The 12,110-nt window shown below is 45.0% G+C and overlaps 1 protein-coding gene across 1 annotated transcript; it reads right to left on the bottom strand.

Moving 5' to 3' along the window:
* Window positions 1-2,747: 2,747 nt before the first annotated feature.
* PPDPF (pancreatic progenitor cell differentiation and proliferation factor) lies at window positions 2,748-9,526 on the bottom strand. Its single transcript, XM_044663880.1, has 5 exons — window positions 9,356-9,526; window positions 4,763-4,847; window positions 3,943-4,020; window positions 3,533-3,629; window positions 2,748-3,199 (listed from the first exon to the last, which is right to left on the bottom strand). The coding sequence occupies exons 2-5, from the start codon at window positions 4,815-4,817 to the stop codon at window positions 3,085-3,087; spliced, it is 345 nt and encodes a 114-aa protein (XP_044519815.1). The 5' UTR covers window positions 4,818-4,847; window positions 9,356-9,526; the 3' UTR covers window positions 2,748-3,084.
* Between the last annotated feature and the right edge of the window lie 2,584 nt (window positions 9,527-12,110).

Genomic DNA, 12,110 nt, shown 5'->3' with positions numbered 1-12,110 from the left:
TTTTTTAGCCCTGATCCTTACTTCTGAAAAATTCAAGTGTCTGTTAACAAGCAAGAGCTACTTGGGAGGCAATTTTTGTTCTGCTGGTGAATTGTAAAGTCTGGACCATATGGTTGTTCACAATAGCTGTTTATGTGTGACCTGCATTTGGAATCAGAGAACTTGAGTTCAAATCCTGTCTCTGCCACTTATGACTTTATTCAAATCATATAATCTCTTAAGGCTTTAGTTTCTTCATCTGTAAAATGAGGGGGTTGGACTTGCTGATCTCTATAAACCTTATCATCTCATGATCCTTTGATGTCAGTTAAAGGTGGCAGAGAAAGCTCTCTAGTGGGACTGCTGGTCTGCTGGTCCTCTGGGGCTGGGGGTAGACTATGGACATATAGGCTATTACTAAGCCTGGAGATGGGCTGGCCTCCTCAGAGTAGACAAGTTTATCTGAAGTATTCGCAGCTTTTGGCACCTGGATTCCTAAATCTGGATCCAGGAACTTCATGTCGATTTTGGCCTGAATTTTCTTTTATTCCATTAGTGCAAGTGAGTGAATAGTTTCAAAAAAGTCCCACCACTGACTCAATTGAGAGTGAGCTGGGATTTGAGTCAGCTTTCGGATGGGAATAGCTGCCTGTGCTGAGGTTAGTTATTTATGGGGAACCCTTCTCTTCCTCTCAAATCGCTGAGCAACTTGAAAGCAGCACATCCTACTCATTCTCTTTAACTTGTGCCTTCAGCCAGAAAAGCAAGCTGCTAGGCAGGTCCTGCTGGTGGCCTGGTGGAGCTTGTGGGTTGCTCCATACTCAAAAACCATTGGTTCCACTTTGCTCTTATGCCAGGGCAGAGTACAAAGCAAACTAGGTCAGTCATTCCTTATGGAATACTGGCCACAGCCAAGGGCAGTTGGCTGGGCAGGGAGAGTGGCCCCATCCAGGTGCCGGTGACCAGCACTGACAGAGAAACCACCTGGCTCCAATATAACAATGACTATTTTTAAGCAGGAACTGGGTTTAAGTTAAAAAGGAGCCATCTGCTTTCCTGCCCTGGGATATATTTGACTAGAGGGCAGACCTGCACCCTAAGGGGGGGCTTGAGGAAATGCCATTCTCCTGGACAGGACAGTAAACTTTCCTAATCACTGTCGCTTTGACTAGCATCTACCCCATCTCTCTTCCTTGCAGGGGATAACTTAAGAGAATCACAAGAATTTCTAAGGAATGTCCCTAGAAATAATTTAGTCCAAATGCCTCATTTTTAGTAGGAAAACAAAGTCTAGAGATAGGGTATGACTTGTCCAGGATCACACAGCTAATTATTGTTACAGCCAGTAAGAGAACTCTAAGTTTTAAGTTTTAAGGTTCAGGACAGCATGAACTTTAAAGGTGATTTGGCAAAATTTGAGCTAAAGCTCTAAAGGTCAGGGAAAGTAGATTAGGAAATAGAGTGATAGTGAATCCAGAGAAAGCTCTCTTGCAAAGAGGACTTTTCCCCCAATCTCTTTTTAGCTTCAGAAAGCAGGGGCTATCAAGGCTAATATACTGCAAGGCCTTTTCATGCACTATACGGGTTCTAACAACACTACAAATCAACCATACTTTTGATGCATTAGGGGAACTTGTTTAAACAATCATTTTATAATCCGAACCCAGTAACCCCTCCTTGTTCATCCATCTTTTGCATAATTCCAGACTTTCAAGTGTTTACCCAAGTCAATGCCCAACTAGATTAATTGGATCTGCTGAGTCAAGGGCTGGCCAGTTGTTAGGACTGAACAAGAAAGGAGAGAAAGGTGGAGTGCTGATCCTGGAGTCAGGAAGACTCAAGTTCAAATCTCATCTCAGACACTTACTAGCTTGTCTCCTAGCCTAGATTAGTCACTTAACCTCTGTTTGTCTGTTTCTCTAAGATGGAAATAATAGAACCTACCTCCTAGGTTGTTATGAGGATTAAATAGTGTTAAGGCATATAGCATAAGCAGGTGCTATATAAATGCTTATTCCTTCCTTTTCCTCATGTAACTCACCTCCTGGGTGAGTTAGGATGGGTCTAAACATCTCAGAAAAGCAGACAAAGAAACACTCTACCCAATTCCTGGCACTATTCAGGAGTTATCCTTTTGTCCTCATTCAGCTAGTGAAATAGGGTAAGGAGTGTCAAAGCTAGGACTCTGGGAATTACAGTCTCTGGGAAATGAACAGAATTCAGAGCTAATTCCTGGCTGGCCTTGGTTCCCAGAGCATCTCTTAAAGAAGAAATAGCATCTACTAAAGGAAAGGGGTTATAGTACAGGGCAATTCCTTCACCCCATGCTTTCTTCTCTATCCCCAGCTCAATAAACTCAGGCCTTATGTTGGGGAACTCTACCTTTCTAGTCTTTCTTGGAAGATACATAGCAGATAGCCCAGGTCCTTTGATTCTTTGCCCTAGGATGGTGAGATCCTGAGGTGGGGAGGTGTCTGTGGTTAAGAATACACCAACAGACACACTGAGCATCTCCCACGTTTTGGTAGGATTGAGTCTCATCCCTTTGTCTTTTTCTCTTCTTTCCTGGTTGCCCCACTTCTCTCTTGCTAATTGCTTCCTACTTAACCACCTGAATTTACAACGTTTCCTTTTTAAGAAACTGGCCTTTGTATCTGGCTTAATGGACAGGGTGCAAATAGGTGATTAAAGCGGCTACTAAGGGAAGAAATGGTCCACACCAAAAGCATGTTGGGTAAGAAGGAAATGCTCCACTAAAGCACACATCATTAAAAGGCTGCTCAGAGTTTATTAGTTTCTTTTGAGTAACAAAGTAAACAAAGTTACTGAGGCTGCTGGAAAGCACATAGGTGATTTGGATAGTAAAAAAAAGTAACAAGTGTGGTTGCTTTTACTTGTTTTTTTGGTCTTTTGCTTTTGTTTTTCTTTTAAAAAACACACACACAGCACAACTACTTCTATGCTTAAGCAGCCTATCTAACCTAAGGGGAAAAGATGGGAGAGGAAAAGGGAGGGGAAGGGACAGGGAGGGGAGGGGAGGGGAAATGGGCTCTGATGCCTAGCGCACTTCAGAAGCGGCAGGGAACAGCAGGAAGGTGATGCTGCTCATGCAGAAGGCCCAGTGGTGGTTTTGCTGGGCTCACTGGCATGCCGCTTCCTCATGGCTTCCTGAGCCAGGTCACAGGTGATCGTGCCATGAGCAACCTGGAAAGTTCCTGAGCTGCAAGTAAAGGATGAGGGAGAGTCAAACATCTATAAATCCCAATGCTACAGAGAGCGCCAAACCCCGAAGAAGTGCTGGGTTAGGTCTCTAGCCTGTCCCAATTCAGATTTTCCTGTATTTCATACTTTAATAAATTCTTACTCATTGTGGAGTTATAAAAAGGTAAGCTATTGGCCACTAATAACCAAGATATAAAAAGGTGGGGATTTTTTTGGGGGGTGGGAGTGGAGGCAGTATTAAGGTTGCCAAAACCACATTATCTTTCCTAAGTTACACTCAGCTTTTCCCTCCCTCCCCTCATGTTCCAAGTCCACTCTGTAGCTCACTTACTTCTCTGGGGATTCCAATACAGTTGACATGAATGGATGACTTGACTTCCCGAAGAAGAAGCTGGCCCACCAGTGGCCTGGGTCTGATTTGGGAAGACCTAAAACATGCAAGGCAGAGTCACTCCATCTTGGGGGCAACTGAGTAATTACCGATATACTATTCTGTAGAATCAACTCTTCTTTTCTCCTTCATGTCCAGTGCTTTTCCCCAAGCCAAGGAACAGGTCAAATCCCAACCCCTTTTGCCTAATTGGCTGTTGGAGAATTTCTGTCAGTATTAGAAGCACCAATTCACCTTCTTTGCATTTGATTGCCATTTGGTTCTTGGTGAACCCAATGCTATATTTTGTTTAGAATCCATAGAGGGATAGGCATGTTCCTCAGAAGAGTTAATATGAGTCCTATACTCACCAGGATGGTGGGGGATCACTTCCCCAGAGTACTCAGCACTTCCACAGGAGCTGTTGCTGGAAGTGGAACCCAGACGCCCTGGGAAGGAAACACGGTGTCACTAGTGCCTTCTTTCCTGGAAAATAGTCTTCAGTCCCCTCTGGGTTACTGGGGTGGTTACTCATGGTCCCCCTAAACCCTGGAATTTCTCCACTTCCACTGAGGCTTGAGGAGCCCTCTTCCAGGACATCAACCATTTACTGTGCTTGTCTCATCTTGAACCTATTCAAATCAGGGCTCCAAACATATGGTTACTCTTACATCACAAATTGGTGTCAATTGTAAAGACCTGCAAGGTTGTAAGCCATTGGCTAGGTACAGGCCTTCTGGAATACTTGTAAGAGTTAGGGGGGGATACTCTAGGAGTAAGAGGGTTTACACAGTGCTTTCTTCCAATCATTTTGTGAGGTAGGTGGTATAAACAGGATTATACCTATTTTATAGATGAAAAAACTGAAGCTCAGAATGGTCAAGTGACTTGTTCAAGATCACACAGCTACTAAGTGTGAAGCCAGGACTCAAATCTGGGTGGGTCTTCTGTCTCTGAGTCCAGTGGTCTTTCCACTTACATTCTGATGCAAGCCCTGACATCTTTGCACCAGGTTTAGAGTTCAATTTGGAGCTAGGGGCTGGACATTTTCTTGTCATAATAGACTTTCAAAAGTGCCAAAAGAAATCCCCAGTCCTCCTGTAGTACACTGGGTAGCTTGGTGCTCACAGGCACACTGGACCCTACAGAATTCTAGCCCTGTTGGGGCTTGATGTGCCAGGGAGGCCTTACTTCGGTAGTAGTCATGGGTTGCTACAAGTGAACCGCTGGACGGGATTGCTGCCATGTTGCTTGTTCTTCTTGTGACGATGTAAACCTGTAGGGGAGACAGTCATGATTCTCACATGCACTTTGGCTAGCCACATAAATGATAGGAAGATTGTTCTCAATTGTTCTATAATTGTTCCTTCTTTATTGACCTGGCTCAGTGGAGTCTGCAGTTTCAAAGAGGTTAGTTAGATATTATTCTTATGTGGACCTCAATATTTGATAGCTTGAGTGGTTCCTCAAGGGGAAAAGATAACTGGAAAATTTCGACCTACTCCTAAGTAGTTAAGACAATTCCTAAAGTGGGTGCTACTGCCCCTTGGTGGGTGCTGCAGCAGTGATGGCCACAGGTGCATTTATCTTTCCTATTGCTATTAAAATTTAAAAGAAAATTAATTTCCAGGGGGCTAAGTAATATTTTTTTCTGGAAAGGGGGTGGTAGGCCAAAAAACTCTGGGAACCACTGGTCTAGACTTTCGGCATGCTGGCCCTCCTTACCCATAAAGATTTCTTTTTTTAAAACCTTTACCTTCTGTCTTGGTACCAATTCTAAGACAGAGGATCAGCAAGAGCTAGGATATCAGGATTAAGTGACTTGTCCAAGGTCACACACATAGCTAGGAAGTATCTGAGGCCAGATTTGGGCTCCTGAACCTGGGCCTGGCAATATCTACTCTGTTACCTAGCAACCCCCCCCTCCAACTCCAGGAGACATTGACTTTTTGTTTCTTTTTTGGAGAAATTATAAGATACCTCACTTTTACTTTGCTTATAGATTTTACAGTGTTAAAAAATTACTAAGACTTATGTTTTTGGCCTTAATTCATCTTGGAAATTAGAAAACTGGGGTGGCTTATATAGGATGTTTTCCTACAGTAATGGCAAAGGTGGTGCTCTCAGAGAATTGTATTCTTCCCTCTCTCTCACCTCCATCCCAACTTGCCAAGCTCCATCCGGGCATGTTCCCTTGTATTTGTCCCTTTTGCTCTCATCAATTTGAACATCACCCTAGTTCAAGGCCTCTAGCCTGGACCTTATCAACTACAGGGTGATCCCAAAATAATTGAACTTTTCCAAATTTTGCTAGAATATCTGAACCTCACACACACACACACACACACACACACACACACACCCATTTACTCCAGTTACTCTTACATTTTTTAGTTTTCCTCTAGATAATCCTTGTTTTCAAACCTTATCCCCTTAGGTTAAAATTCCTCTCTCCCCTGTCAAAATATCCCAGCATGCCTTGAAGCTCTTGCAACAGAGTACTTTTGTACTAGAGAATGTGTGTACGTGCCTGTGTATCCATTCCATTCTCTCCACTACTCTCCCCCTTCTTTCAGGGTTCCTCCAGGAATGCTCACTTTAGGGCTCAGACGACCCTTTATTCTCCACCTCCTCACAAAGTGAGTATGCCTAGAGTTCCATTACCAGAATGTGAGCTCTTTATCTATCTTTTCTTTTGCATGTATTTGTGCTTAGTACACAGTGCCCAGCACAAAGTGAGGTCTTAATGAATGCTCATTGGTTGTACTTAAATAGTCTGGACAGAACCCTGTATAAGTATAATGGACGCCAAAGTTAAAGGACGCTGGTTAAAGAGAATCCTAGCAGCGATCCCCTGAACTTTAAGAGTCCGAGGAAGAGGAAGGCTCAGTTAAGTTTTTTCATCAAAGACCTTAGTGGCAAAGCACAGCTTTTTCTTTTTTCTTCTGGCCTGATAAAAACACATGGAATGAAGCTGCTCTCTCCTCTCACATCCCCGCCACCCTCCCCACACACAGATCCCACAGCAGCAAAGTTTAGAGAGCTTTCGTTCTTAACAGCCTGTTCTCAGGCAACAAAGAGGGCCTGAAGGAGAAACAGAAGCTCATTGTTTGGCCTCTTTGCCTCGGTCAGCGCTTTCCGAGCAGAGAAGTGAGGCAAGCCCGCCTCTCCCTAATTCCTCCAGACAATCATCTATTATCTGCACCGCCCAGTTTGGAGGCTCCTCCCCCGAAGCCTTATATAACCTTAGCGGTCGGGGGAGGGGGTACCCCACCCAGAACTCCACCAAACTGGTTCAAACTGGCTTGGAGAAACCCTCCGGTCTTGTGCCAGCCTTGCCCAGTACCGAGATGCCAGCCCGGACAGCAAAGGAGGCCAGGGATGCGGGGGCGGGAGCGGTGTCTAAACTAGCTCTTCCCTCTAGTCCCTTCCTGGAGCAACTGACTTGAGGTCCGGCAGAAACCGGATCAGACTACTCAAGGGACGGAAGAGAAGGAACAGTTGTTCTCCGGAGCAGCATAGCCCCGCCCAGCAGCCGCAAAAGGAAGCTAAATCAAAGGAGAAGGGCAACATTTTTACAGGACTAGATAGGATTTAAAAGACAGGCTATTTTATCTTTAGGTTCAGCCAGATGTAAACAGCTGGGAAGGGACCCGAGTTATTTAATGCTAGGCTGATTTTAGGTATTCGACCCTCCCCCACCCACTCCCTTTGCTGGAAGTCCTAGTCTATTTGGGCACAAGCCTTAAGGATGTTTTGGTTTTTTATTTTGCGGGGATACTCTGTTTAGAAACTGACCCGGCAAGAGAGTCTTGGTTCTGTTTTCGGCGTCCGGCCTTTCTCTTGCCTCTCCGCCACCCCTATTTCTGTCTGAACTGGTAGTGGTTGTGTTTCCACGTGGAAACAAGGAAGGCTTTTCTTCCAGGGCCCAAGGCCAACTTTGACCTAAAAAAGCACTGATCCAGCCAACTGAAACCAGCACGGAGGTGGGGTGGGGTGGGGTGTATTCCCTTCTAAAGGCCCCATTTGGGAAGCAGCTCCGAACGGACAAAATTCCTGAGGTTGTCACGAGGGGCCAACGGAGCTGATTTTGTTTGATTCAAGCTTCCCCGATTTCCCCAGTACCTAGAAATGGCGAACTGAGTGACTGAGGGTGTACAAAGGGGCCCAGGCATGTCCTAACACGTGCTGTGGGTGAGGTAGGGTAGGGTGCCCTCCATTTACTTCCCATCTCCTATACAGTGTTCCTGGGTGGGACACAATGACTGTTCCCTTCTCACTCAAGGCAGTAGGGTGGAGGCCAGAAGGAAGGCAAACAAAGATTAGGAACAAGTCAGAAAGAGAGACAATTTCCAACGGGAAGGCAGGCGAGAAATAAAAAGGTTGCGAACTCGGAGGGAGTGGGTCCTCGACAGGAGAGGAGAAAGTGGTTAATATTCTTTTCTCCCACTGGGCTCCCAATCTACATCCTTTTAGTTAAAAAACAAACTTGTCGTGCCTGTCCCCCCACTTGACCAGGAACAGCATAGAAAAAGCCCGCAGAAACCTGGTGTTTATAGTAAGCCCCGCCACCTAGGAAAGATTTGATTATCGCCTAGCGCCTGGCGAACAGCTAAGCCAGAAGCACCTTTTCTAATTTCTAAGATTAATCCAATTTCTAAGGTTCTTGGTAACCATTGGAGAGAGTCGATTTTTCAGGACGCCTCATTTTAGGGCTATAGCTCTAAAAGGGATCTAGATGATCCGTCTTCCTCGGGAAGGACGCGCGGTGTGGGTAGGTTGGACCTAGACCTTAAGAGAATCTGGGCTCAAATTCTAACTTAACCACGCTTTAGCATACAGAAGTTCTGATTCTCCACAGTGGACAGTGTCACTTCTCCGGCCCCCTTCCCCGCCCCAAGTTACACTGCATTTACTTCAAAGGGCAGGGGCTTTTGTCTTTGAAACTCCAGTACTAACACGGAGCTAATTTAAATATATATAAAATACATTTATTATATATGTGTGTATATATGTTAAAAAGTCAACCAAGACCCCTTCTGGGCCGATTTTCTTCATCTTTAAAATGAAAGGTTCATCTAGACAGTCTCTTAGTCTTTCATCTTGATTAAATTTTATTATGCTCGGCCAAAGCCTAAAGTTCCTCAAATCTATTATCTCCTGAGACTCTGTCATCCAGGAACCTCGAGGACTCCTTTTTTTTTTTCCGAGGACTCCTTTTTTTAAAAAAATGTGAGTATTTACTTGGAACTTTTACTGGTATTTGTCGTTTTATTTCCTTTTGGTAAGATTTATAGTAGTAGAAGTAGGAAGGGCTTTAGAGATCACCCTGGATGCTTCTGCTTTCATTTATAAATAAGGGAAACTGGGACCTAAGGAAGTTAAGTGACTTGCCCAAGGTTATGCAAGAGCGCAAGACTTGCCCGAGGAAATAAGAAGCAGAGCTAGGATTCGAACCGAAAGATTTCTTTCTCAGCGCCGCACGCTTTCCACTTCGATACACTGACCCTTCCACATATATTTCTTCCCTGGAACTACCTAATGAAAAACCCAAACGCTCTGGGTCCTTTGCTTTTCTCTCTAGACAATTTTTAAAATGGAGTCTGGCCTCTGCTCTGCGAGGGTGGGGTCTTCTCTCTTCCACTCCTGGTCTCACCCTAGCCTCCTGCTCTGGGTGCACAGCACCGGATAAGCCAAAAGTGAAGGGCGGGAGAGGAGGGGGCGGCTGCTTAGTTCTCGGAAGAGGCCTGCAGCTAGCTCTCTTCTCAACCCTGTCTTGCTTACCTTGGTGGCGGCTCCCGAGCAGCCCCTGTCAGGCAGTGGGCTGCGGCGGACGATCACGGGTGACTTGGCTCGGGGAACGGGGCGCTAGGCCACAGAGCCCATTTGTAAAGGAGATCACGGGAGGATACTCCACGGCAACGGAAAATGCGAGAGTTCTTTGGGTTTGGCTCTCTAGGGGCAGGGCAAAGACTTATATAGGGTAGCAAGGAGGGGCGGGGTAGACTCCCGTCACGGGAGGTGGGAGGAGCGAACCCCGAACCCCGCCTGCCTCCCCTCCCCCAGCCCCAGTTGAGGCTCTGCTCCACTGTGCTCTGGGTAAATGGAAGACCCAAACTCCTTTGCTGGAGTAGGTGGGAAGAGGAGAAAGACTTCCGCCCTTCATTCACTCACCCAGAGGCCTTTGAACTACTGGGCGGCCTCTGGGAATGAGGGGATGTGGTCCAAACATATCCTAAATTGAAAGAGCTCCTAGAGAAGGAGCATTTCAAAATTTTATAAACCACCCAAACCAGCCGCTGTTGGATTCGGGCTTCTCTGTCTCTCTCTGCAGCTAGCTCAAAAAACTTCCAGAACTAGACATAACATGATGCTTTCAGGGATCCTTTAGATACAGTTCTGGGCCTGTGGTCAGGAAGACCCATCCATATAACCAAGTTAAAATCTGGCCTCAGACACTTACTAGTTGTGTGACTCTGGGAAAGTTACTTATCCCTGTTTGCTTCAGTTCTTCATCTGTAAAACGAGCTGGAGAAGGAAATGGAAAACCACACCAGTGTCTTTGCCAAGAAAACCCCAAAAAGGATCCCCAGGAGTCAGACAGGACTGAAAATGACTGACCAATTCCATCTTTGCTTCCTTGATTTATGTTTATTGGCTCTCTCTGTGTGTAATCAAAGTTTCCAGAATTTGACCCTGGCATGATGCTATTCTGAGGCCTTTTCAGAGGAAATCAGCAGACTAGTTCAAATCCTTCTAGCATGGAAGAGCCTCTAAATAAATGCAATTCCTGAGACTTTCCATGCCCATTGTCTGTTTTGGCATTCATAAAATCCCTAGGTGCAAGCTGACTAAAAAACCCAGCATGATGAAGGCACCCCCTGACATGCCCAGGCTTGGGAACTGGGTTGCTGGTGAGAGACAGGAATGAGGAGAAGAGGGAGTAGCACAGCTGAGTAGGGGCAGAGTCCCAGTTTTCCCCCACTTCATAGAAATATATTTTAATTTATTGGAACATTTTTATTCTTTAAAACAATTATTCTGTGCTACTTTAGTTTTGAAGGTAAGGGGAATCTTAGGATGGATCAAGTGGAATCTGGGGTGGGGGGCATATTCTCTGTTATTTTAGTCCTTCAGTTCTTTCCTCCAAGAACAGACTTTTCCATCCAGTGTATTGATATTTTTCTGAAAACATCTCTTTGGACTGGGGATGAGAATAGAGCAGGGGTTGGCAAAGTAAGGTTCTCAAGCCATATTTGGCTCTTTTGAGGGCCAGATATGGCTCTTTCTGCAGGAGTCATAAAGTCAATTTTTTTTTAGGTGCTGTTACAGGAGTGCGCACTGCGAGCACTGTACTGCTCTCATGAAATTACATTTTAAAAAATGTGGCGTTTATGGCTCTCACAGCCAAAAAGGTTGCGGACACCTGGAATAGAGTGAGCCTTAGTGCTAATCTCCCAGTGCTCTGGTAGTTCTGAAAGTGAAGAAATCAACAGAACTAGGGCTATCAGCTTCAGAAACTGGTGGACTTGGGCCAAGGAGAAACAGGGGCTCAGGAAGGAGAAAGGGCAGGGAGAGTAGGAGCCCCAATAGGGTTTTGGTAAATTCCTCAGCAGGTTGAGAAAAGGCAAGGAAATATGTGTATTAAGGAAGAGGGTGGCTATTCAGCTTCTTTCAAAACCCAGAAAGATCCCTAGTCAGCCTGTCTTGGGTTAGGTACAAAGATTGGAACTCTGGGGACTGTCTGAAGAGGAGAATGTTTAGCAGAGAGAAGATGCAAAGAATGTTATTTCTGTAATAAAGTATATGAAAAAGTTGTCATAGAAGACGGTCCACACTTTTTTTTCTGCTTATGTTATGTGGTTACAACCAGATGTTGTGGGGTACAATGGTGAACCCCTGGGTTTGAGAAGGATACCTTTTTGCAAGAATGCAAGTCTCCAAAACTTAGCTTAAAAGTAAAAAGAGAGATTTATTAGTAAGATAGAATTATTGACCAGCAAGACAACATGAGTGGAATAATCCTGGGGGGTTGCTCTCAGAATGCCTTAGTTTAGGGGTTTTTATACCCTTTACAACAGTGAGTAAATGAGGTTATGTCACAGTGTGGACATGACTCTAGAGTGGTAAGCACTTAGGTATTCAGCGAGGTGTGGGGTCTGCCTGGAGATCCTCATGGTTTAGGGAACAGATGGATGCCTGAGATACAGTCTGAAGACATCAAGGTGTAGCCTGAAGGTGTATCTCTTTGTCCATCTCAACCTCAAAGACTATCCAAGGATGATAGTAATCTCAGGGTCTCATAGTAGCTATCACATGTTCTTGGGTTAGGAGTCACAAGGACAGAAAGGAGCAAGGGAATTTCTCTGTTTACAGTTTGCCTAAGTTAAGGGGTACAGTGTCCATGCTATCTTCCTACCATGCCCATGCCAGTTAGACACAAACTTGGGAATAATAGGTATATATTGCAGGGGTGAGAATTTATTTTTTTCTAAACCCAATTTTATTTTATTTTAAATTATCTAGAATCAATTATCTC

The sequence above is a fragment of the Gracilinanus agilis genome, chromosome 2 (genome assembly GCF_016433145.1).
Source record: "Gracilinanus agilis isolate LMUSP501 chromosome 2, AgileGrace, whole genome shotgun sequence".
NCBI classification, from domain to species: domain Eukaryota; kingdom Metazoa; phylum Chordata; class Mammalia; order Didelphimorphia; family Didelphidae; genus Gracilinanus; species Gracilinanus agilis.
The sequence above is the reverse complement of the archived record's forward strand: the minus strand, read 5'-3'. Positions and strand labels throughout refer to the sequence as shown.